The 25010-nt window shown below is 47.6% G+C and overlaps 1 protein-coding gene across 2 annotated transcripts in view; it reads left to right on the top strand.

Moving 5' to 3' along the window:
* mtmr12 (myotubularin related protein 12) overlaps positions 1 to 25010 on the top strand; it is a 28078-nt gene that overhangs the window by 232 nt on the left and 2836 nt on the right. Inside the window, exons 2-15 of one of the 2 annotated variants that reach the window (XM_065011328.1) lie at positions 8577 to 8634; positions 9046 to 9185; positions 11337 to 11409; positions 11628 to 11764; positions 11855 to 11945; positions 15969 to 16092; positions 16555 to 16630; positions 16762 to 16859; positions 17076 to 17279; positions 18584 to 18654; positions 19964 to 20136; positions 20396 to 20572; positions 22590 to 22748; positions 23917 to 24179. In XM_065011328.1, the coding sequence (XP_064867400.1) occupies positions 8577 to 8634; positions 9046 to 9185; positions 11337 to 11409; positions 11628 to 11764; positions 11855 to 11945; positions 15969 to 16092; positions 16555 to 16630; positions 16762 to 16859; positions 17076 to 17279; positions 18584 to 18654; positions 19964 to 20136; positions 20396 to 20572; positions 22590 to 22748; positions 23917 to 24179 (1844 nt within the window). Of the gene's footprint in view, positions 1 to 8576; positions 8635 to 9045; positions 9186 to 11336; positions 11410 to 11627; positions 11765 to 11854; positions 11946 to 12333; positions 15502 to 15968; positions 16093 to 16554; positions 16631 to 16761; positions 16860 to 17075; positions 17280 to 18583; positions 18655 to 19963; positions 20137 to 20395; positions 20573 to 22589; positions 22749 to 23916; positions 24180 to 25010 lie in introns of those variants that run through there. The other variant, XM_065011329.1, reaches the window with a different exon arrangement.

Genomic DNA, 25010 nt, shown 5'->3' on the forward strand with positions numbered 1-25010 from the left:
TGGATGACATAGAGGGAGAGAGAGATAAAAAGCCAGTCTTTATTTGGTACGGACTAGTTAGTATTACTGCTATCTGACTAACATGACTGGGGCGGGGTTGTGGGTACTGGAAAGCCGCTCGTAGCCCGCTAAACAGAGTTGAAGAAAAACAAGCATTGCCATCCGATGTGACTGTTTTGTCCTGGAACACAGTTAGTCTCCGGAGAATAGTGTGTCTCGTCATGTTTTGAATGAATATAAAATATCGTGCTTTATTTCCCCGGTAATATTTTGGCAGCAGAAACCCTGGCAACTGTAACAGTGTTTGTTTTTGTGTGACGAGTCTTTTTACAGGCAGTTCAAGATACATTGTTATTAACTCCTGTTTCTCAGCCTTTAAAAAACAAACAAATGTATTTTACATTGAGTTTGTGTGACATTTCATCTGTCAAATCTGCATGGAATAGTTAGTCAAACTAGAAAATATAGATGGTAAACATGCAATATAATGTTTTCTATTTCTCTATCCGTAAAACACCATCTGAAATCATTGTAGATTGAGTTATTATCCGGTATGGGAATCGCAACGACGATTGAGCACATTGTTGCCTACATCGTGTCTGAAGTGTGGACATATGGGAACCGCACAACTTCCGTGGGAAGCCGGAGCAGAAAGTGCAGAAGCCAACATGTTGTTTTATAGGGCATTTAACATGGGCAATGTATATCTATTATATTCAAGAACGCAACGCAGTGTAGGCTACAGAACAGCAGTCATTCAGCAATGAATGATTAGTCAAAATCCCATGATAGAAACCGTAAAAACTGTTATCCCACTGTCAGGAAGTCGTAGTTTTATGAACATCACATGACGAACCCAGTAGTCCATATTCGTGTGGCACAGTAATGGCTGATGGGCTGCAGTTTGACTCCCAAACATTTATTAACCCAGCTACATAATAAACTTAGGTGGTAAGCAGAGCAGGCAAGTTCGGAGTCTTGTGTGTCCTCTGAATGACATCCTAGCTTATATGAAGCTGACTTTTTAATGTAATGCTAACAGGAGAAACGTGGACATGCACAGGATTAAAGCATTGGCTCTACAAGATTTAGTGAATGTTTGAACAGCTTCGGTGACACAGTATGTCCTAATAAGAAATGCCTGATGATGTTTTCATCGCTGTTTAGAGAGTAGTGGCTGCACTTATCAAGCTCTCCAATGTGTTGTGTTTTATTTATTTTATTTTACCTTTATTTAACTTGGCAAGTCAGTTCGGCAACAAATTCGTGTTTTCAATGACGGCCTAGGAACAGTGTGTTTAACTGCCTTGTTCAGTGGCAGAACGACAGATTTTTACCTTGTCAGATCGGGGATTCAATCCACCAACCTTTCGGTTATTAGTCCAACGCTCTACCCACTAGGCTACCTGCTGGTTACTAGTCCAACGCTCTAACCACTAGGCTACCTGCTGGTTACTGGCCCAACGCTCTAACCACTAGGCTACCTGCTGGTTACTAGTCCAACGCTCTAACCACTCGGCTACCTGCTGGTTACTGGCCCAACACTCTAACCACTCGGCTACCTGCTGGTTACTGGCCCAACACTCTAACCACTAGGCTACCTGCTGGTTACTAGTCCAACGCTCTACCCACTAGGCTACCTGCTGGTTACTAGTCCAACACTCTAACCACTCGGCTACCTGCTGGTTACTGGCCCAACACTCTAACCACTAGGCTACCTGCTGGTTACTGGTCCAACACTCTAACCACTAGGCTACCTGCTGGTTACTAGTCCAACGCTCTAACCACTCGGCTACCTGCTGGTTACTGGTCCAACACTCTAACCACTAGGCTACCTGCTGGTTACTGGCCCAACACTCTAACCACTAGGCTACCTGCTGGTTACTAGTCCAACGCTCTTAACCACTCGGCTACCTGCTGGTTACTAGTCCAACGCTCTTAACCACTCGGCTACCTGCTGGTTACTGGCCCAACACTCTTAACCACTAGGCTACCTGCTGGTTACTGGCCCAACACTCAAACCACTAGGCTTCCTGCTGGTTACTAGTCCAACGCTCTAACCACTAGGCTACCTGCTGGTTACTGGCCCAACGCTCTTAACCACTAGGCTACCTGCTGGTTACTGGCCCAACACTCTAACCACTAGGCTACCTGCTGGTTACTGGCTCAACACTCTAACCACTAGGCTACCTGCTGGTTACTGGCCCAACACTCTAACCACTAGGCTACCTGCTGGTTACTAGCCCAACGCTCTAACCACTAGGATACCTGCTGGTTACTAGTCCAAAGCTCTAACCACTAGGCTAACTGCTGGTTACTGGACCAACACTCTAACCACTAGGCTACCTGCTGGTTACTGGACCAACACTCTAACCACTAGGCTACCTGCTGGTTACTGGCCCAACACTCTAACCACTAGGCTACCTGCCGCCTCCTGTGTGAACTAGGCTACTGGGCTGCCTGCTGGTTACTGACCCAACGCTCTAACCACTAGGCTACCTGCTGGTTACTGGACCAACACTCTAACCACTAGGCTACCTGCTGGTTACTGGCCCAACACTCTAACCACTAGGCTACCTGCTGGTTACTAGTCCAACGCTCTAACCACTAGGCTACCTGCTGGTTACTAGTCCAACACTCTAACCACTAGGCTACCTGCTGGTTACTGGTCCAACGCTCTAACCGCTAGGCTACCTGCTGGTTACTGGACCAACACTCTAACCACTAGGCTACCTGCTGGTTACTGGACCAACACTCTAACCACTAGGCTACCTGCTGGTTACTAGTCCAACACTCTAAGCACTAGGCTACCTGCTGGTTACTGGACCAACACTCTAACCACTAGGCTACCTGCTGGTTACTGGCCCAACACTCTAACCACTAGGCTACCTGCTGGTTACTAGTCCAACGCTCTAACCACTAGGCTACCTGCTGGTTACTAGTCCAACACTCTAACCACTAGGCTACCTGCTGGTTACTGGTCCAACGCTCTAACCGCTAGGCTACCTGCTGGTTACTGGACCAACACTCTAACCACTAGGCTACCTGCTGGTTACTGGCCCAACACTCTAACCACTAGGCTACCTGCCGCCTCCTGTGTGAACTAGGCTACTGGGCTGCCTGCTGGTTACTGACCCAACGCTCTAACCACTAGGCTACCTGCTGGTTACTGGACCAACACTCTAACCACTAGGCTACCTGCTGGTTACTGGCCCAACACTCTAACCACTAGGCTACCTGCTGGTTACTAGTCCAACGCTCTAACCACTAGGCTACCTGCTGGTTACTAGTCCAACACTCTAACCACTAGGCTACCTGCTGGTTACTGGTCCAACGCTCTAACCGCTAGGCTACCTGCTGGTTACTGGACCAACACTCTAACCACTAGGCTACCTGCTGGTTACTGGACCAACACTCTAACCACTAGGCTACCTGCTGGTTACTAGTCCAACACTCTAAGCACTAGGCTACCTACTGGTTACTGGCCCAACACTCTAACCACTAGGCTACCTGCCGCCTCCTGTGTGAACTAGGCTACTGGGCTGCCTGCTGGTTACTGACCCAATGCTCTAACCACTAGGCTACCTGCCTCTAACCACTAGGCTACCTGCCGCCTCCTGTGTGAACTAGGCTACTGGGCTGCCTGCTACGCCAACTACCGTTTTGATTATGACGAAGAGCAGCCAGCAACATGATGTGGGTTCAAAGTTCAGACGAAGAGCTGATTTACACTCTCCACACATCTTGATAACATGAGACAAAATGTTGTAATCAACTGTATACGTTTGTAGTGTTTATCTTCCAAGTCATCTATTGCCTTGATGTTGTTGTTCACTAATACTGCTTTCACATGGTATTTACTGGTGTTTTTGGGCCATGTTTATTACACCACATGACCAAAAGTATGTGGACACCGGCTCGTCTCAACCTCTCATTCCAAAATCATGGGCATTACTATGAAGTTGGTCCCCCTTTGCTGCTATAACAGCCTCCTCTCTTCTGGGAAGGATTTCCACTAGATGTTGGAACATTGCTGCTATAACAGCCTCCACTCTTCTGGGAAGGCTTTCCACTAGATGTTGGAACATTGCTGCTATAACAGCCTCCACTCTTCTGGGAAGGCTTTCCACTAGATGTTGGAACATTGCTGCTGTAACAGCCCCCACTCTTCTGGGAAGGCTTTCCACTAGATGTTGGAACATTGCTGCTATAACAGCCTCCACTCTTCTGGGAAGGCTTTCCACTAGATGTTGGAACATTGCTGCTATAACAGCCTCCTCTCATCTGGGAAGGCTTTCCACTAGATGTTGGAACATTGCTGCTATAACAGCCTCCTCTCATCTGGGAAGGCTTTCCACTAGATGTTGGAACATTGCTGCTGTAACAGCCCCCACTATTCTGGGAAGGCTTTCCACTAGATGTTGGAACATTGCTGCTATAACAGCCTCCACTCTTCTGGGAAGGCTTTCCACTAGATGTTGGAACATTGCTGCTATAACAGCCTCTACTCTTCTGGGAAGGCTTTCCACTAGATGTTGGAACATTGCTGCTATAACAGCCTCCTCTCATCTGGGAAGGCTTTCCACTAGATGTTGGAACATTGTTGCTATAACAGCCTCCACTCTTCTGGGAAGGATTTCCACTAGATGTTGGAACATTGCTGCTATAACAGCCTCCTCTCTTCTGGGAAGGCTTTCCACTAGATATTGGAACATTGCTGCTATAACAGCCTCCTCTCTTCTGGGAAGGCTTTCCACTAGATGTTGGAACATTGCTGCAGGGACTTGCTTCCATTCAGCCACAAGCGCATTAGTGAGGTCAGGCACTGATGTTGAGCGATTAGGCCTGGCTCACAGTCAGCATTCCAATTCATCCTAAAGGTGTTCAATGGGGTTGAGGTCAGGGCTCTGTGCAGGCCGGTCAAATTCTTCCACACCGATTTCGAACAAATAATTTCTTTATGGACCTCGCTTTTTGCATGGCTGCATTGTCATGCTGAAACAGGAAAGGGCTTTTCCCCCAAACAACTGTTGCCGCAAAGTTGGAAGTGCAGAGTCGTCTAGAATGTCATTGTATGCTGTAGCGTTGAGATTTCCTTTTACTCTGGTGCCTAGCCCAAACCTTGAACAACAGCCCAAGACCATTATTCCGCTACGTTTGGTGGAAAGAAAGTTGTCAGAAAAACAACATGTTAACATGAAAGGGATGTAACTGAATATAGGGCTATTGCTAATGGCACTCTGTTTTACTACAACGAGGAGTAGCCTACTTTCAGGCCAGGCTCCAAGCTGAATAAGGGCCAGGATGTTGTAGGCTTGTTTGTTATCTCTGACTGAATATAGGGCTATATTTGACTCTCACATTAGCTAGGCCTAGCTGTGACTTTAGATACAAATGGGAGGGTTGCCGTTACTAATACAGAAATAGTTGACTTCCTCTGTGAGGCCAGAAGTGTCATATGTATGAGGAAACCAGTAGCCCATAGCTTTAAAAGGATCCTTATCTATGGTGACAGCTTTTAAAAGGAGCCTTATCTATGGTCACTGCTTTACAGTGAGCCTTATCTATGGTCACTGCTTTACAGTGAGCCTTATCTATGGTCACTGCTTTACAGTGAGCCTTATCTATGGTCACTGCTTTACAGTGAGCCTTATCTATGGTCACTGCTTTACAGTGAGCCTTATCTATGGTCACTGCTTTACAGTGAGCCTTATCTATGGTCACTGCTTTACAGTGAGCCTTATCTATGGTCACTGCTTTACAGTGAGCCTTATCTATGGTCACTGCTTTACAGTGAGCCTCGGCTATGGTCACTGCTTTACAGTGAGCCTTATCTATGGTCACTGCTTTACAGTGAGCCTTATCTATGGTCACTGCTTTACAGTGAGCCTCGGCTATGGTCACTGCTTTACAGTGAGCCTTATCTATGGTCACTGCTTTGCAGTGAGCCTCGGCTATGGTCACTGCTTTACAGAACCAGAAGCTAGCTAGAAGGCATTTCAAAACCAGACTTTCCCTGTTTGTTGTCAAGAGAAAATAACATAAACATGTCATCACATTTAGTCTTTCTCATTCTCCTGGTTAATTGTCTACATTTAAAGGACATCCTTTTGAATGAGTGATTGTATGCTGGTTACTAGCCCAACGCTCTAACCACCAGGCTACCTGCCTCTAACCACTAGGCTACCTGCTGGTTACTAGCCCAACGCTCTAACCACTAGGCTACCTTCCTCTAACCACTAGGCTACCTGCTGGTTACTAGTCCAACACTCTAACCACTAGGCTACCTGCTGGTTACTGGTCCAACGCTCTAACCGCTAGGCTACCTGCTGGTTACTGGTCCAACGCTCTAACCACTAGGCTACCTGCTGGTTACTGGTCCAACGCTCTAACCACTAGGCTACCTGCTGGTTACTGGCCCAACGCTCTAACCACTAGGCTACCTGCTGGTTACTAGCCCAACGCTCTAACCACTAGGCTACCTGCCTCTAACCACTAGGCTACCTGCTGGTTACTAGCCCAACGCTCTAACCACCAGGCTACCTGCCTCTAACCACTAGGCTACCTGCTGGTTACTAGCCCAACGCTCTAACCACTAGGCTACCTGCCTCTAACCACTAGGCTACCTGCTGGTTACTAGCCCAACGCTCTAACCACTAGGCTACCTGCCTCTAACCACTAAGCTACCTGCTGGTTACTAGCCCAACGCTCTAACCACTAGGCTACCTGCTGGTTACTGACCCAACGCTCTGACCACTAGGCTACCTGCTGGTTACTAGCCCAACGCTCTGACCACTAGGCTACCTGCTGGTTACTAGCCCAACGCTCTAAGCACTAGGCTACCTGCTGGTTACTAGCCCAACGCTCTAACCACCAGGCTACCTGCCTCTAACCACTAGGCTACCTGCTGGTTACTAGCCCAACGCTCTAACCACTAGGCTACCTGCCTCTAACCACTAGGCTACCTGCTGGTCACTAGCCCAACGCTCTAACCACTAGGCTACCTGCCTCTAACCACTAGGCTACCTGCTGGTTACTGGTCCAACGCTCTAACCACTAGGCTACCTGCTGGTTACTGGTCCAACGCTCTAACCACTAGGCTACCTGCTGGTTACTGGCCCAACGCTCTAACCACTAGGCTACCTGCTGGTTACTAGCCCAACGCTCTAACCACTAGGCTACCTGCCTCTAACCACTAGGCTACCTGCTGGTTACTAGCCCAACGCTCTAACCACCAGGCTACCTGCCTCTAACCACTAGGCTACCTGCTGGTTACTAGCCCAACGCTCTAACCACTAGGCTACCTGCCTCTAACCACTAGGCTACCTGCTGGTTACTAGCCCAACGCTCTAACCACTAGGCTACCTGCCTCTAACCACTAGGCTACCTGCTGGTTACTAGCCCAACGCTCTAACCACTAGGCTACCTGCTGGTTACTGACCCAACGCTCTGACCACTAGGCTACCTGCTGGTTACTAGCCCAACGCTCTGACCACTAGGCTACCTGCTGGTTACTAGCCCAACGCTCTAACCACTAGGCTACCTGCCTCTAACCACTAGGCTACCTGCTGGTTACTAGCCCAACGCTCTAACCACTAGGCTACCTGCTGGTTACTGACCCAACGCTCTGACCACTAGGCAACCTGCTGGTTACTAGTCCAACACTCTAACCACTAGGCTACCTGCTGGTTACTAGCCCAACGCTCTGACCACTAGGCTACCTGCTGGTTACTGACCCAACGCTCTGACCACTAGGCTACCTGCCGGTTACTAGCCCAACGCTCTGACCACTAGGCTACCTGCTGGTTACTGACCCAACGCTCTGACCACTAGGCTACCTGCTGGTTACTAGCCCAACGCTCTAACCACTAGGCTACCTGCTGGTTACTAGCCCAACACTCTAACCACTAGGCTACCTGCCTCTAACCACTAGGCTACCTGCTGGTTACTGGTCCAACGCTCTAACCACTAGGCTACCTGCTGGTTACTGGTCCAACGCTCTAACCACTCAGCTACCTGCTGGTTACTGGTCCAACGCTCTAACCACTAGGCTACCTGCTGGTTACTAGTCCAACGCTCTAACCACTAGGCTACCTGCTGGTTACTGGCCCAACGCTCTAACCACTAGGCTACCTGCTGGTTACTGGTCCAACGCTCTAACCACTAGGCTACCTGCTGGTTACTGGTCCAACGCTCTAACCACTAGGCTACCTGCTGGTTACTAGTCCAACGCTCTAACCACTCGGCTACCTGCTGGTTACTGGTCCAACGCTCTAACCACTAGGCTACCTGCTGGTTACTGGTCCAACGCTCTAACCACTAGGCTACCTGCTGGTTACTGGTCCAACGCTCTAACCACTAGGCTACCTGCTGGTTACTGGTCCAACGCTCTAACCACTAGGCTACCTGCTGGTTACTGGTCCAACACTCTAAGCACTAGGTTACCTGCTGGTTACTAGCCCAACGCTCTAACCACTAGACTACCTGCTGGTTACTGGTCCCACACTGTTTTCTTCTATTTGAACATTATTGAGGTAGTAAAGTGTGATGATTTTTTTTGTCGTCATTTCACACAGGAAATCAAGTCAGAGAAGGAACCCTCCAGAAAAGAGAAACATCCAGACTTGTTACCAGGTGGAGAAGTTCCTCCTCTCTCCAGAACCTGGAGTTTCCTTCATGATTGAAACATTTGGCATCGAGTTAATTTGCTCAAAAAACTCCTGTCTGTGTCTCCTGTCGTGTCTGTGTCTCCTGTCGTGTCTGTGTCTCCTGTCGTGTCTGTCTCCTGTCGTGTCTGTGTCTCCTGTCGTGTCTCGTGTCTGTGTCTCCTGTCGTGTCTCGTGTCTGTGTCTCGTGTCTGTGTCTCCTGTCGTGTCTCGTGTCTGTGTCTCCTGTCGTGTCTGTGTCTCCTGTCGTGTCTGTGTCTCCTGTCGTGTCTGTGTCTCCTGTCGTGTCTGTGTCTCCTGTCGTGTCTGTGTCTCCTGTCGTGTCTCCTGTCGTGTCTGTGTCTGTGTCTCCTGTCGTCTGTCTCTGTCCCATCTACAGGTGAGGTAGTGTTCTGCAGTGCCAGCACAGTGTTGAAATACACTCAGGATGACCTGTCACAGCGAGGCGTCTTCGGGACGCTGCTCTGCACCAACTTCAGAGTGTCCTTTGTCAGCGACGAGTTGCCCACTGAGGAGATGGTGAGGACCGCCGTCACGTTGAATAACGTACCGTTTTGATAGGTCACTTCGTCATGGACCGATTTGGTGCGTCTCCATAGTATATTTTTTTTAAAGTGGCTTCTCTGCCTCTTGTATCAATGGGTGTTGCTGGACTTGTCAGCTTCTCTGCCTCTTGTATCAATGGGTGTTGCTGGACTTGTCAGCTTCTCTACCTCTTGTATCAATGGGTGTTGCTGGACTTGTCAGCTTCTCTGCCTCTTGTATCAATGGGTGTTGCTGGACTTGTCAGCTTCTCTACCTCTTGTATCAATGGGTGTTGCTGGACTTGTTGTCAGCTTCTCTGCCTCTTGTATCAATGGGTGTTGCTGGACTCGCTGTCAGCTTCTCTGCCTCTTGTATCAATGGGTGTTGCTGGACTTGTCAGCTTCTCTACCTCTTGTATCAATGGGTGTTGCTGGACTCGCTGTCAGCTTCTCTGCCTCTTGTATCAATGGGTGTTGCTGGACTCGCTGTCAGCTTCTCTACCTCTTGTATCAATGGGTGTTGCTGGACTCGCTGTCAGCTTCTCTGTCTCTTGTATCAATGGGTGTTGCTGGACTTGTCAGCTTCTCTACCTCTTGTATCAATGGGTGTTGCTGGACTTGTCAGCTTCTCTACCTCTTGTATCAATGGGTGTTGCTGGACTTGTCAGCTTCTCTACCTCTTGTATCAATGGGTGTTGCTGGACTCGCTGTCAGCTTCTCTGCCTCTTGTATCAATGGGTGTTGCTGGACTTGTCAGCTTCTCTACCTCTTGTATCAATGGGTGTTGCTGGACTCGCTGTCAGCTTCTCTACCTCTTGTATCAATGGGTGTTGCTGGACTTGTCAGCTTCTCTGCCTCTTGTATCAATGGGTGTTGCTGGACTTGTCAGCTTCTCTACCTCTTGTATCAATGGGTGTTGCTGGACTTGTCAGCTTCTCTACCTCTTGTATCAATGGGTGTTGCTGGACTTGTCAGCTTCTCTACCTCTTGTATCAATGGGTGTTGCTGGACTTGTCAGCTTCTCTACCTCTTGTATCAATGGGTGTTGCTGGACTTGTCAGCTTCTCTACCTCTTGTATCAATGGGTGTTGCTGGACTCGCTGTCAGCTTCTCTGTCTCTTGTATCAATGGGTGTTGCTGGACTTGTCAGCTTCTCTACCTCTTGTATCAATGGGTGTTGCTTGACTCGCTGTCAGCTTCTCTACCTCTTGTATCAATGGGTGTTGGACTCGCTGTCAGCTTCTCCACGGTTCTTTAAAGACCAGTTCAGGGAGAGGATATCTCGTCAGTCCTCGGAGATCCAGACGAATGGCTCTTCTCTTCCCTGTGGGCAGTTCCTCTGAACTAGAAACATCAAGTAACTGATGCAAGCAGTGAAATTATATTTAAAGAAAAAAAAGTTAACTTATGGAACAACGGGAACTGTGAAGCAACACACACACACACACACACACACACGTACACATGGATTTTGTGCTGTAGATATGTGGTAGTGGTGGAGTAGTGGCCTGAGGTCACACAGGCGTGAATATATTGTAGTTTTAAATACATTTTTCTGGACACCCAGGAAGAGTAGCTGCTTCCTTGTCAGCAGGTGATGAGGAACTATAATAAAACATATAAAATACACAGTCAGATGGTGATGAGGAACTATAATAAAACATATAAAATACACAGTCAGATGGTGATGAGGAACTATAATAAACATATAAAATACACAGTCAGATGGTGATGAGGATCTATAATAAACATATAAAATACACAGTCAGATGGTGATGAGGATCTATAATAAACATATAAAATACACAGTCAGATGGTGATGAGGATCTATAATAAACATATAAAATACACAGTCAGATGGTGATGAGGAACTATAATAAACATATAAAATACACAGTCAGATGGTGATGAGGATCTATAATAAACATATAAAATACACAGTCAGATGGTGATGAGGAACTACTCCGATGAGAGAAAGTAAACACACTTTCTGTATTACAGAAGCCATTTGAGGAAGTGAGTACGTGACTCATGAGTAGTGTTGGTTTTGATTAGAGCTCAGACTTGCTGTTTATCCTTGGAAGTGTCTGAATGGAGATATATATATATATATATATATATTCTAATAATGTTCTTCCTTACGTAGGGCCAGCTCTTCAAAAATAAACTCTACGGAGAAAATGACATCCCTCTTTCGTGTGTGGATAACATCTATGGAGGTGAGGCTTTACTGAAATATTGTTCTACATCATTTTTGTTTCATGTAGTTTTTAATATTTAATCGTTTTCTTCCAGTCTTCATTCATTTTGTAATTCAGTGTTGACTAGTCATTTTAAAGTCTTGGAATGAATAGATTGGTAGAGGGGGGGGGGGGGGGGGATTTGTTGCCTTTTTGAAAGAATATCACTGGTGTCTTGATGATTTTTGTGACTTCAGGTTCTGAAGACAAGAGGAAGCTGATAACAGGAGGCCTGGTGAAGAACAAGTATCCATCAAAGATTATTATCCATTGTAGAGACCTACGGGTGTTTCAGTTCTCTCTGTCCTTCTCTAAAGAGGAAGATGCCAAAAAGGTGCAGCTCCTGACTTACAAAAAATCACCACAAATGTATTATATGTTGTTGGTTGGTTGATGTGATTGGAAACATACTTTGTCTTGTTAGATCTTCCAGGGGATTGTCCACCACTGTCTGGAGCCCAAGTCCCTGAGATGTCTCTTTGCCTTCTCCTACTGCGAGAACACCTCGTATCCAGGTAGCTATGGTTACTGTAGAGAACACCTCGCATCCAGGTAGCTATAGTTACTGTAGAGAACACCTCGCATCCAGGTAGCTATAGTTACTGTAGAGAACACCTCGTATCCAGGTAGCTATAGTTACTGTAGAGAACACCTCGTATCCAGGTAGCTATAGTTACTGTAGAGAACACCTCGTATCCAGGTAGCTATGGTTACTGTAGAGAACACCTCGTATCCAGGTAGCTATAGTTACTGTAGAGAACACCTCGTATCCAGGTAGCTATAGTTACTGTAGAGAACACCTCGTATCCAGGTAGCTATAGTTACTGTAGAGAACACCTCGTATCCAGGTAGCTATAGTTACTGTAGAGAACACCTCGTATCCAGGTAGCTATAGTTACTGTAGAGAACACACCCCGCCAGTCTTCAGGAGAAGTGTCTCCTCACCCTGCCAGTCTTCAGGAGAAGTGTCTCCTCACCCTGCCAGTCTTCAGGAGAAGTGTCTCCTCACCCTGCCAGTCTTCAGGAGAAGTGTCTCCTCACCCTGCCAGTCTTCAGGAGAAGTGTCTCCTCACCCTGCCAGTCTTCAGGAGAAGTGTCTCCTCACCCTGCCAGTCTTCGGGAGAAGTGTCTCCTCACCCTGCCAGTCTTCAGGAGAAGTGTCTCCTCACCCTGCCAGTCTTCAGGAGAAGTGTCTCCTCACCCCGCCAGTCTTCAGGAGAAGTGTCTCCACACCCTGGGCAGTCTTCAGGAGAAGTGTCCCCACACCCTGCATTCATGGCATCCAGTAAGGACATCTGGTCATGTGGATGGTGGTCATAAACCTTCCACCTCCACACAGAGACAAACACATCTATGGGGTTTAGGAAGGGGGAGTATGGAGGGAGGAATAGTACTGATATCCTGACATCTATGGGGTTTAGGAAGGGGGAGTATGGAGGCAGGAATAGTACTGACATCCTGGGATGTGTCGTAAACCAGTCTGACTGCAGCAGAGCGGTGGAATGCTACATTATCCCACACAACAACGAAGGTAGAGTGGTGGAATGCTACATTATCCCACACAACAACAACGAAGGTAGAGGGGTGGAATGCTACATTATCCCACACAACAACGAAGGTAGAGTGGTGGAATGCCACATTATCCCACACAACAACAACGAAGGCAGAGGGGTGGAATGCCACATTATCCCACACAACAACAACGAAGGCAGAGGGGTGGAATGCCACATTATCCCACACAACAACAACGAAGGCAGAGGGGTGGAATGCTACATTATCCCACAACAACAACAACAACGAAGGCAGAGCAGCAGAGCGGTGGAATGCCACATTATCCCACACAACAACGAAGGCAGAGCAGCAGAGGGGTGGAATGCCACATCATCCCACAACAACAACGAAGGTAGAGGGGTGGAATGCCACATTATCCCACAACAACAACAACGAAGGCAGGGGGGAGTTTCTTGCCCCTCTCCTCTGCTGGCACAAGTTGATTATGCAGATTCATCCAGGAAATAAATGAGCCTCTCTGTGTTGTAGGGACCAATGAGTGGTTTGTGTAACGGCAAACCATCGTTGCACAGTGCTGCACACATTGTGATGTTAGCTCCTCTCTGGCCTGGGACATCCACGGTTGCTCTCTATCCAATCACATTTCTTCCCCTGCGGGCGTGTTTTTAACCAGTTGAATCCAGCTTATCTTTGTGGATGATGTGCTGTTTGCCTGGTTTCCATCTCCATTACTCTCTGAAATACAGTAAATCCACAGTTTTACAGTTCTTTACATTATGCATAGCTGTGTATGTACCCTGTTTGGTTATTGAACAGGCATCTTACCTGGAGATATTGATACCGGAGTTCTTTCACACGTTCCCCGTTTCTCTCAAAGGGAAACAACTGCTTCATCCTTGTTTCATGTTTCTCTGGGACTCTGGCAACTGTAGTTGTGCTGACCGTATTCCCATTCCCAACAGTGATATTGTAGTTGTGTTCACCGTATTCCCATTCCCAACAGTGATATTGTAGTTGTGCTGACCGTATTCCCATTCCCAACAGTGATATTGTAGTTGTGCTGACCGTATTCCCATTCCCAACAGTGATATTGTAGTTGTGCTGACCGTATTCCCATTCCCAACAGTGATATTGTAGTTGTGCTGACCGTATTCCCATTCCCAACAGTGATATTGTAGTTGTGCTGACCGTATTCCCATTCCCAACAGTGATATTGTAGTTGTGTTCACCGTATTCCCATTCCCAACAGTGATATTGTAGTTGTGTTCACCGTATTCCCATTCCCAACAGTGATATTGTAGTTGTGTTCACCGTATTCCCATTCCCAACAGTGATATTGTAGTTGTGTTCACCGTATTCCCATTCCCAACAGTGATATTGTAGTTGTGTTCACCGTATTCCCATTCCCAACAGTGATATTGTAGTTGTGTTCACCGTATTCCCATTCCCAACAGTGATATTGTAGTTGTGCTGACCGTATTCCCATTCCAACAGTGATATTGTAGTTGTGTTCACCGTATTCCCATTCCCAACAGTGATATTGTAGTTGTGTTCACCGTATTCCCATTCCCAACAGTGATATTGTAGTTGTGTTCACCGTATTCCCATTCCCAACAGTGATATTGTAGTTGTGCTGACCGTATTCCCATTCCCAACAGTGATATTGTAGTTGTGTTCACCGTATTCCCATTCCCAACAGTGATATTGTAGTTGTGCTGACCGTATTCCCATTCCCAACAGTGATATTGTAGTTGTGCTGACCGTATTCCCATTCCCAACAGTGATATTGTAGTTGTGCTGACCGTATTCCCATTCCCAACAGTGATATTGTAGTTGTGCTGACCGTATTCCCATTCCCAACAGTGATATTGTAGTTGTGCTGACCGTATTCCCATTCCCAACAGTGATATTGTCTGCCAGCACTCTGTCCCGAACTTCCTGCGGTTTTATTGCATTGTTGCCAATTACCATGGCAACCATGGCAACCATGGCAATTTCCTGCGGGATCTAATATTCTGCCTCTCCTTCCTGTGGGAGGCAACCTTTTGGTTCCTACTGAAAAACACAAAACATGTAAAAATGTGAACATATTGTTATTGTACTGTAATATGCAGTTCAATTGTCATTGGAAGGAAGCACATCATGTTGTTTTGCCGGAGAATTGGTACTATTGATGCAACTGGTGAACGCTGGTTGGTTGCACCTTTAAACCGGCCTCTCTGAGACACCATGGTCTCCTCTCTCTCAAAGAGACACCATGGTCTCCTCTCTCTCAAAGAGACACCATGGTCTCCTCTCTCTCAAAGAGACACCATGGTCTCCTCTCTCTCAAAGAGACACCATGGTCTCCTCTCTCTCAAAGAGACACCATGGTCTCCTCTCTCTCAAAGAGACACCATGGTCTCCTCTCTCTCAAAGAGACACCATGGTTTACAATGGTCAGTAATTATGTCCCTCGTCTCATCAGAGACACCAGGGTTTACAATGTCCCTCATCTCATCAGAGACACCAGGGTTTACAATGTCCCTCATCTCATCAGAGACACCAGGGTTTACAATGGTCAGTAATTATGTCCCACATCTCATCAGAGACACCATCTCTTGGTCTTTGTCTCCTTTGTCCTCCACGCATTCTGCCTCTCCCTGCCTCTCTTCTCTCCCCACCAACCTGTCTCCCTCTCCCTGCCACTCTTCTCTCCCCACCAACCTGTCTCCCTCTCCCTGCCTCTCTTCTCTCCCCACCAACCTGTCTGCCTCTCCCTGCCTCTCTTCTCTCCCCACCAACCTGTCTCCCTCTCCCTACCAACCTGTCTCCCTCTCCCTGCCTCTCTTCTCTCCCCACCAACCGGTCTCCCTCTCCCTGACACTCTTCTCTCCCCACCAACCTGTCTCCCTCTCCCTGACACTCTTCTTTCCCCCACCAACCTGTCTCCCTCTCCCTGCCACTCTTCTCTCCCCACCAACCTGTCTCCCTCTCTTCTCTCCCCACCAACCTGTCTCCCTCTGACAGTACCTTGTGTTTTCCAGAGGCGCAGAGGAAAAAGCAGACTGTGATGTTTGACTCCGTGGAGGACTGGACTCAAGACATGAAGAGAACTAAAGGAAACTGTAGAGTGGTGTCGGAGAACAGCAACTTCGAGCTCTCTCCAAAGTACGGACATTTAAAAAAAGAAATTTAAACATCTGATCAATGCTGTAGGAAATATAACTGCCATTTACATCTCAAGACGTTGCATCCTGATCAACATGCTGTTGGTTGAAGTCGTTCTCTTGGATTCCTCTCTTTCCTGTTGTATCATGTTATGAGTAAACCAAAACGTCTATTTCCTGTTGTATCATGTTATGAGTAAACCAAAACGTCTATTTCCTGTTGTATCATGTTATGAGTAAACCAAAACGTCTATTTCCTGTTGTATCATGTTATGAGTAAACCAAAACGTCTATTTCCTGTTGTATCATGTTATGAGTAAACCAAAACGTCTATTTCCTGTTGTATCATGTTATGAGTAAACCAAAACGTCTATTTCCTGTTGTATCATGTTATGAGTAAACCAAAACGTCTATTTCCTGTTGTATCATGTTATGAGTAAACCAAAACGTCTCTTTCCTGCAGGTTGCCTCAGTATTTTATCGTCCCAAAAAACGTCTCGGACGAAGACTTGATTAAGTACCAGGGAAAAGGATTACCGGTACGTGTCGGGTTTTTATTGATATATTTTTGTATTTTTTTTAAGTCGTTTTCTGTCTGGTACTTGATTTATATTGAATATTGGGGTCAGTATACAAATAAATGAATGTATTTGATAATGTCTGTTTTCAGATGTGGTGCTGGTCTCATCACAGTGGCTGTGCCTTGTTTAAAACCGCCTCTATGCCCCTGGTCCAAGAGGACAACGTCCCACAAACCTACATGGAGAAGTAAAAGACATCCTGATTGGTTACATCGTATTGAGTATCGTCTTGTGTTTTTAATAGTGATGAATACTTATGTATGTATTGATTTTGATAAGTTGTGATTTTTATGACTTTTTTCCAGTCCTACCCTTTTTAAATGTTTATATATATATATATATATTTTTTTTTATGTTTATGAAATGTACCGACTGTTGTGTAACGCTGTGAGGTGTGTTGCAGAATGTTGACGGCAGTGGCTCACAACCACCTGTACTCCGTAAAGACAGAAGACCTGACCGACACGCTGCCCACCGTTCAGGACATCCTGTTGTCGTACAACAGATTCAAACAGTTCTTCCTCATCGACAATACAACAGAGTTCTGGATGTCCGATATGAAATGGTTCTCCTCACTGGACAACTGTGGATGGCTGGACATCATCAGGTGAGATTTGAAAACCAAACTATTGTTTTTTTATTTTTTATCATGTTTACTCGGCGGCCAGTTTATTAGGTATACCAAGCCGTTCGCTCCTCCAGACAGTGAGCCAGGTGGTTTGCGCTATAAAACAGGCCTCGCTACTGTTCGGTTGAACGTAAAACTAGTGACCTAAGAGACTTTGAGGTATGATCGTCGGTGCCAGGCGAGCCGGATTCAGTATCTCAGAAACGGCCGGCCTCCTGGTTCTTTCAACGCACCACAGTGTCTAGGGTTTACGGAGAATAGTGGGACAAACAAAACATCCAGTCAGAAGTCGAAGGAGAATCGTGCAACCTAACAGGCGGGCCACAACTGCAGTACAACAGTGGTGTGCAGAACGGCATCCCAGAATGCACAACTCATCGCTCCTTGTCACTGATTGGCTATTGCAGCAGACGACCACACCGGGGTTCCTCTCCTATAAAAACAAGAAACTGCTCCAGTCGGCACGGCAACACCAACACTGGACCATTGAAGAGTGGGGGAAAAACATCGCCTGGTCCGACGAATCCCGGTTCCTGTTGCATCATTCTGATGGCAGAGTCAGGATTTGGCGTGCATGGACACATCCTGCCTGGTGTCACCGGTGGTGTACCCGTGTGGGGAATGTTTTCCTTGCTAAATTTAGGTCCCTAGATACCAATCGAGAAATGTTTTTGAATGCCATACCTTGTAGAATCCATACTCCTGAAGAATTCAGGCTGTTCTGGAGACTGGGGAGGGAGGGGTCTGACTCTACTAGATGGGTGTGCCTAATCAAATGGCCACTGAGTATTTGACAGTGTTACCAATGTATTTGTTTAGGATCATGTCTCACGCGGAGTGCCAATGTCTCGTCTCACGCGGAGTGCCGATGTCTCGGTCTCACGCGGAGTGCCGATGTCTCGGTCTCACGCGGAGTGCCGATGTCTCGGTCTCACGCGGAGTGCCGATGTCTCGGTCTCACGCGGAGTGCCGATGTCTCACGCGGAGTGCCGATGTCTCACGCGGAGTGCCGATGTCTCACGCGGAGTGCCGATGTCTCACGCGGAGTGCCGATGTCTCACGCGGAGTGCCGATGTCTCACGCGGAGTGCCGATGTCTCACGCGGAGTGCCGATGTCTCACGCGATGTCTCGTCTCACGAGTGCCGATGTCTCCGATGTCTCGGTCTCACGCGAGTGCCGATGTCACGTGCCGATGTCTCGGTCTCACGCGGAGTGCCGATGTCTCACGCGGAGTGCCGATGTCTCGGTCTCACGCGGAGTGCCGATGTCTTGTGTGTTGCAGACAGTGTCTCCAGAAGGCCGTGGAGGTAGTTGAGAGCCTGGAAAAGGAAAACACCAATGTTCTCATTATGGGTAAGGACTATTTCTATTTGAGGAAGGTTGTATTTTATTTGACAAGGGGTTTGGCCACACAGATCCTGTGTCCTGACATGTTCTTTGACATGTTTTTATTTGCTTAACATTTGTCCCACAATGATACTCAGGAGAGGATGTTGCTGAGTTGACTATCCTCCTGGTTCTATAAAAACAATTAAATGAATTGAAGGTAGACTCCGCTAAATGACATTGCCACGAGCAGCTCCGGTGATATTGAGATAAGCGAGATGCAAGATGTTGCTCTCAGTCACACGCAGTATCTGCTGTTTGCAGTGCGGTACCCAGGGTACAGAGAAGTTGACCCTCGCGCTTCGATGCTCTTAGTCGTTGAAGATATTGACCCACTATGCTGTTGTACTTTCTGTGTCTACGTCATGTCGCTGAGTCTACCGTTAAATATGTGTTTGTGTTACAGAGGAGGCTGGTTAGGACCTGTACTGGGTCCTACCTCTATATTGTATAATACCAGAGGAGGCTGGTTAGGACCTGTACTGGGTCCTACCTCTATATTGTATAGTATAATACCAGAGGAGGCTGGTTAGGACCTGTACTGGGTCCTACCTCTATATGGTATAATATCAGAGGAGGCTGGTTAGGACCTGTACTGGGTCCTACCTCTATATAGTATAATACCAGAGGAGGCTGGTTAGGACCTGTACTGGGTCCTACCTCTATATTGTATAATACCAGAGGAGGCTGGTTAGGACCTGTACTGGGTCCTACCTCTATATTGTATAATACCAGAGGAGGCTGGTTAGGACCTGTACTGGGTCCTACCTCTATATTGTATAATACCAGAGGAGGCTGGTTAGGACCTGTACTGGGTCCTTCCTCTATATTGTATAATACCAGAGGAGGCTGGTTAGGACCTGTAATATATGGTATAATACCAGAGGAGGCTGGTTAGGACCTGTACTGGGTCCTACCTCTATATTGTATAATACCAGAGGAGGCTGGTTAGGACCTGTACTGGGTCCTACCTCTATATTGTATAGTATAATACCAGAGGAGGCTGGTTAGGACCTGTACTGGGTCCTACCTCTATATTGTATAATACCAGAGGAGGCTGGTTAGGACCTGTACTGGGTCCTACCTCTATATTGTATAGTATAATACCAGAGGAGGCTGGTTAGGACCTGTACTGGGTCCTACCTCTATATTGTATAATATAATACCAGAGGAGGCTGGTTAGAACCTGTACTGGGTCCTACCTCTATATTGTATAGGACCAGAGGAGGCTGGTTAGGACCTGTACTGGGTGTTAGATTGTGTTGTATTTTTCCAGAGGAGGGCGGTTCAGACCTGTGCTGTGTGGTCTCCAGCCTGGTCCAGTTGATGTTGGACCCCTACTACAGAACTCTTCTGGGCTTCCAGAGTCTGGTGCAGAAGGAGTGGGTAGCAGGAGGACATGCTTTCCTGGATCGCTCCAACCATCTACACCTCAAGGACAAGGTGGAGGTAGGATCCGGGTGTCCTGTTTTTGTTTATTCTGTTTTCTGACAATTAAACTAGCCATCCAAACCTTGATTCTTCCGCCTCCCTCTCAAAGCTTATTGGAGGAAAGGCTCAAGTCCCTCCCCTTGACATCCTCCTCCAATGAGCTCTGAGAAGGAGAGGAATTTTTAAGAATCAAGGATTTGAGACCAGCGGTATGTTTAAAAAAACAACAACTGTGGTGTATAGGTGACAAGCGTGTCCCCTCTGTCCGTCCTCTCAGAGCCAGTCTCCAGTGTTCCTGCTCTTCCTGGAGTGTGTGTGGCAGCTACAGCAGCAGCATGGTCCGGCCTTCCAGTTCTCAGAGACCTACCTGACCGTGCTGTCTGACAGCGTCCATGTTCCGGTCTTCACCACCTTCCTCTTTAACAACGACTGCCACAGAGACAGCTTACTAAGGGTAAAGAAACAGGCAGGCAGGCACACACATTACCAATACAGCAGCTTACTCAGGGTAAAGACACAGGCAGGCAGGCACACAGATTACCAATACAGCATGTTTTCTCTAGGCTGTCTGCAAACCACTCTGCAGTAGTTGGGCCAACAAACCACTCTGCAGTAGTTAGACCAACAAACCACTCTGCAGTAGATAGACCAACAAACCACTCTGCAGTAGTTAGGCCTACAAACCACTCTGCAGTAGTTAGACCTACAAACCACTCTGCAGTAGTTAGACCAACAAACCACTCTGCAGTAGTTAGGCCTACAAACCACTCTGCAGTAGTTAGGCCTACAAACCACTCTGCAGTAGATAGACCAACAAACCAAAAGGAGGTTGTAGCACGGCAACAGCAGGTTGTAGCACGGCAACAGCAGGTTGTAACACTGCAGCAGCAGGTTGTAACACTGCAACAGCAGGTTGTAACACTGCAACAGGTTGTAACACTGCAGCAGGTTGTAACACTGCAACAGCAGGTTGTAACACTGCAACAGCAGGTTGTAACACTGCAACAGGTTGTAACACTGCAGCAGGTTGTAACACTGCAACAGCAGGTTGTAACACTGCAACAGCAGGTTGTAACACTGCAACAGCAGGTTGTAACACTGCAACAGCAGGTTGTAACACTGCAACAGCAGGTTGTAACACTGCAACAGCAGGTTGTAACACTGCAACAGCAGGTTGTAACACTGCAACAGCAGGTTGTAACACTGCAGCAGGTTGTAACACTGCAACAGCAGGTTGTAACACTGCAGCAGGTTGTAACACTGCAACAGCAGGTTGTAACACTGCAGCAGGTTGTAACACTGCAACAGCAGGTTGTAACACTGCAGCAGCAGGTTGTAACACTGCAGCAGCAGGTTGTAACACTGCAACAGCAGGTTGTAACACTGCAACAGCAGGTTGTAACACTGCAACAGCAGGTTGTAACACTGCAGCAGCAGGTTGTAGCACGGCAACAGGAGGTTGTAACACTGCAACAGCAGGTTGTAACACTGCAACAGTGTTATGTTTGGCACATGTGATTTGTACTCGGATACTCTGAAGGCCTGTAGCGTAGATGACTAGACACCAGACCCAGTCTCTTCCAGCTGTGTTACCCTGTAGCGTAGATGACTAGACACCAGACCCTGTCTCTTCCAGCTGTGTTACCCTGTAGCGTAGATGACTAGACACCAGACCCTGTCTCTTCCAGCTGTGTTACCCTGTAGCGTAGATGACTAGACACCAGACCCTGTCTCTTCCAGCTGTGTTACCCTGTAGCGTAGATGACTAGACACCAGACCCCTGTCTCTTCCAGCTGTGTTACCCTGTAGCGTAGATGACTAGACACCAGACCCTGTCTCTTCCAGCTGTGTTACCCTGTAGCGTAGATGACTAGACACCAGACCCCGTCTCTCTTCCAGCTGTGTTACCCTGTAGCGTAGATGACTAGACACCAGACCCTGTCTCTTCCAGCTGTGTTACCCTGTAGTGTAGATGACTAGACACCAGACCCTGTCTCTTCCAGCTGTGTTACCCTGTAGTGTAGATGACTAGACACCAGACCCTGTCTCTTCCAGCTGTGTTACCCTGTAGTGTAGATGACTAGACACCAGACCCTGTCTCTTCCAGCTGTGTTGTACCAGAACGTCCATGGCCAGTGGAGGCTGGTGTCACTTTAAATCAGAGGACGAGCTCATTGTAACGTCTGGAAATTAATTAATGGAACAGTGACCCCGTCTCTTCCAGCTGTGTTGTACCAGAACGTCCATTACCAGTGGAGGCTGGTGTCCATTACCGGGGGTTCCATTACCGTGCCGTTCCATTACCAGTGACCGCCGTTCCATTACCGGGCCGTTCCATTACCGTGCTGTTACAGTGAGCCCGTCCTCCCTCCACCAGTCTCCACTTCTTCTGTGTGCAGTAGGGTAAACAGCCTGTACCATATACAGTATGCTCACATACACCCAGCCTGACTGTTTGCTTGTCTTGGCAGGCCGAGTCGCCCCACACACAAAGAAGCCCATTGAACTGCCCTACAGTGTGGGACTGGTCGGTGCAGTTTGACTGCAAGGCACAGGATCTCTTCACTAACCCTTTGTATACCGAGAAGCCCAAGCAGGACACGTCTGTGAGGAAATCATACAGGCCCAGGGTACTCTCTCTTTCTGTCTCTCTTTCTGTCTCTCCCTCTGTCTCTCTCTCTCTGTCTCGCTCTCTCTGTCTGTCTCTCTGTCTGTCTCTCTGTCGCTGTCTGTCGCTCTCTCTGTCTGTCGCTCTCTCTGTCTGTCGCTGTCTCTCGCTCTCTCTGTCTCTCGCTCTCTCTGTCTCTCGCTCTCTCTGTCTGTCTCTCGCTCTCTCTGTCTGTCTCTCGCTCTCTCTGTCTGTCTCTCGCTCTCTCTGTCTGTCTCTCGCTCTCTCTGTCTGTCTCTCTCTCTCTGTCTGTCTCTCTGCTCGCTCTCTCTGTCTGTCTCGCTCTCTCTGTCTGTCTCTCGCTCTCTCTGTCTGTCTCTCGCTCTCTCTGTCTGTCTCTCGCTCTCTCTGTCTGTCTCTCGCTCTCTCTGTCTGTCTCTCGCTCTCTCTGTCTGTCTCTCGCTCTCTCTGTCTGTCTCTCGCTCTCTGTCTGTCTCTCGCTGTCTCTCTGTCTGTCTCTCGCTCTCTCTGTCTGTCTCTCGCTCTCTCTCTGTCTGTCTGTCTCTCTGTCTGTCTCTCGCTGTCTGTCTCTCGCTCTCTCTGTCTGTCTCTCGCTCTCTCTGTCTGTCTCTCGCTCTCTCTGTCTGTCTCTCGCTCTCTGTCTGTCTGTCTCTCTGTCTGTCTCTCTGTCTGTCTCTCGCTCTCTCTGTCTGTCTCTCTCGCTCTCTGTCTGTCTGTCTCTCTCTCTGTCTGTCTGTCTGCTCTCTCTGTCTCTCGTCTCTCGCTCTGTCTGCTCTCTCGCTCTCTCTGTCTCTCGCTGTCTCTCGCTCTCTCTGTCTCGCTCTCTCTGTCTCTCTCTGTCTCTCGCTCTTTCTCTGTCGGTCTCTCGCTCTTTCTCTGTCGGTCTCTCGCTCTTTCTCTGTCGGTCTCTCGCTCTTTCTCTGTCGGTCTCTCGCTCTTTCTCTGTCGGTCTCTCTGTCTGTCTCTCTCTGTAGCTGTAGCTCTCTGTCTCTTCGCTCTCTGTCTCGCTGTCTCTCGCTCTCTCTGTCTCGCTCTGTCTCTCTCTCTCTCTCGCTGTAGCTCTCTCTGTCTCGCTCTCTCGCACTCCATTCAACTGTAATAGTCAGTTTACTATATTCCAACATTATGCTGATCAAAATGTCTAATGTTCTTCTATATCTGCCTTCCAGCACCTGCGTCAGCTGTCCCTGCCAAGCTCCGCCTTCAAGACCCCCCCTAAGAAGAGCTTCTTTAAAGACGAGGCGGACAACCTGAAGAAAATCCTCGGTGTAAAGAGGCTCAGTCGCTGGATGCTGTCTCCTTCCTCAGATTCCCCTCAGACCTCGTCTTCAGTCAGGGAGTTCTACGAGGCGTGGCAGACTAAACCATTGGATTACCACAGTCTGCTGCTGCCCTGCCTGGACGGTCCCTCCATACGCGTCTGGATGCAGAGGTACCTGCCCGTAGAGATGGACTTCCCCCTAAAAAAAAAATTTTTTTTTCCTTTTTGAAAACGGCCTAATTTGCATTGATATGAGTCAGAAACATTTGTTATTTTAGTGTCAAAAATTGACCCCCAACGTGTAAATAGGATAATTTTGGTCATAAAGTCCAGAGGCGGAGATTTGTGAGATGATAGGAAAACATTATGTTGGAATGAAGCGCACGGTAAAAGTTTTTGTTAGGTTTGTTTCAATCCTGCCCACAGCTGGCAGTACCCAAGTAATCATCAATCCTGCCCACAGCTGGCAGTACCCAAGTAATCATCAATCCTGCCCACAGCTGGCAGTACCCAAGTAATCATCAATCCTGCCCACAGCTGGCAGTACCCAAGTAATCATCAATCCTGCCCACAGCTGGCAGTACCCAAGTAATCATCAATCCTGCCCACAGCTGATTGTATTACCCTGTTCAATTTGCTTTGACATTCAATATCCCTATCGGGCTGGTTAGGGACCATCAATAAATTACACAATGGGACAATATTTTAAAAGGTCAATAGCAAAAAAAAGAAAGAAGTATATATTAATGACTGGTTCGATGACTGGATTGCTAGGCTGGTTCGATACTATATAAATTGTAAAAATTCAAATACAAATATTGAAAGCATTTAATTAGACAACTAAAAGATGAGCAACATGGAAATATTGTCTCATTTACATTGTGGAATTTATTAACGGTCCATCACTCTTCCCGGAGATCGGCTATCCAAAGTCAAACCAACTTTTCCATGGTCGCACACCAGCCTGCTGAAGCTAATTGGTGAAATGATTTTGTTAACCAC

Source organism: Oncorhynchus nerka, linkage group LG27 (assembly GCF_034236695.1).
Source record: "Oncorhynchus nerka isolate Pitt River linkage group LG27, Oner_Uvic_2.0, whole genome shotgun sequence".
Classification (NCBI taxonomy): domain Eukaryota; kingdom Metazoa; phylum Chordata; class Actinopteri; order Salmoniformes; family Salmonidae; genus Oncorhynchus; species Oncorhynchus nerka.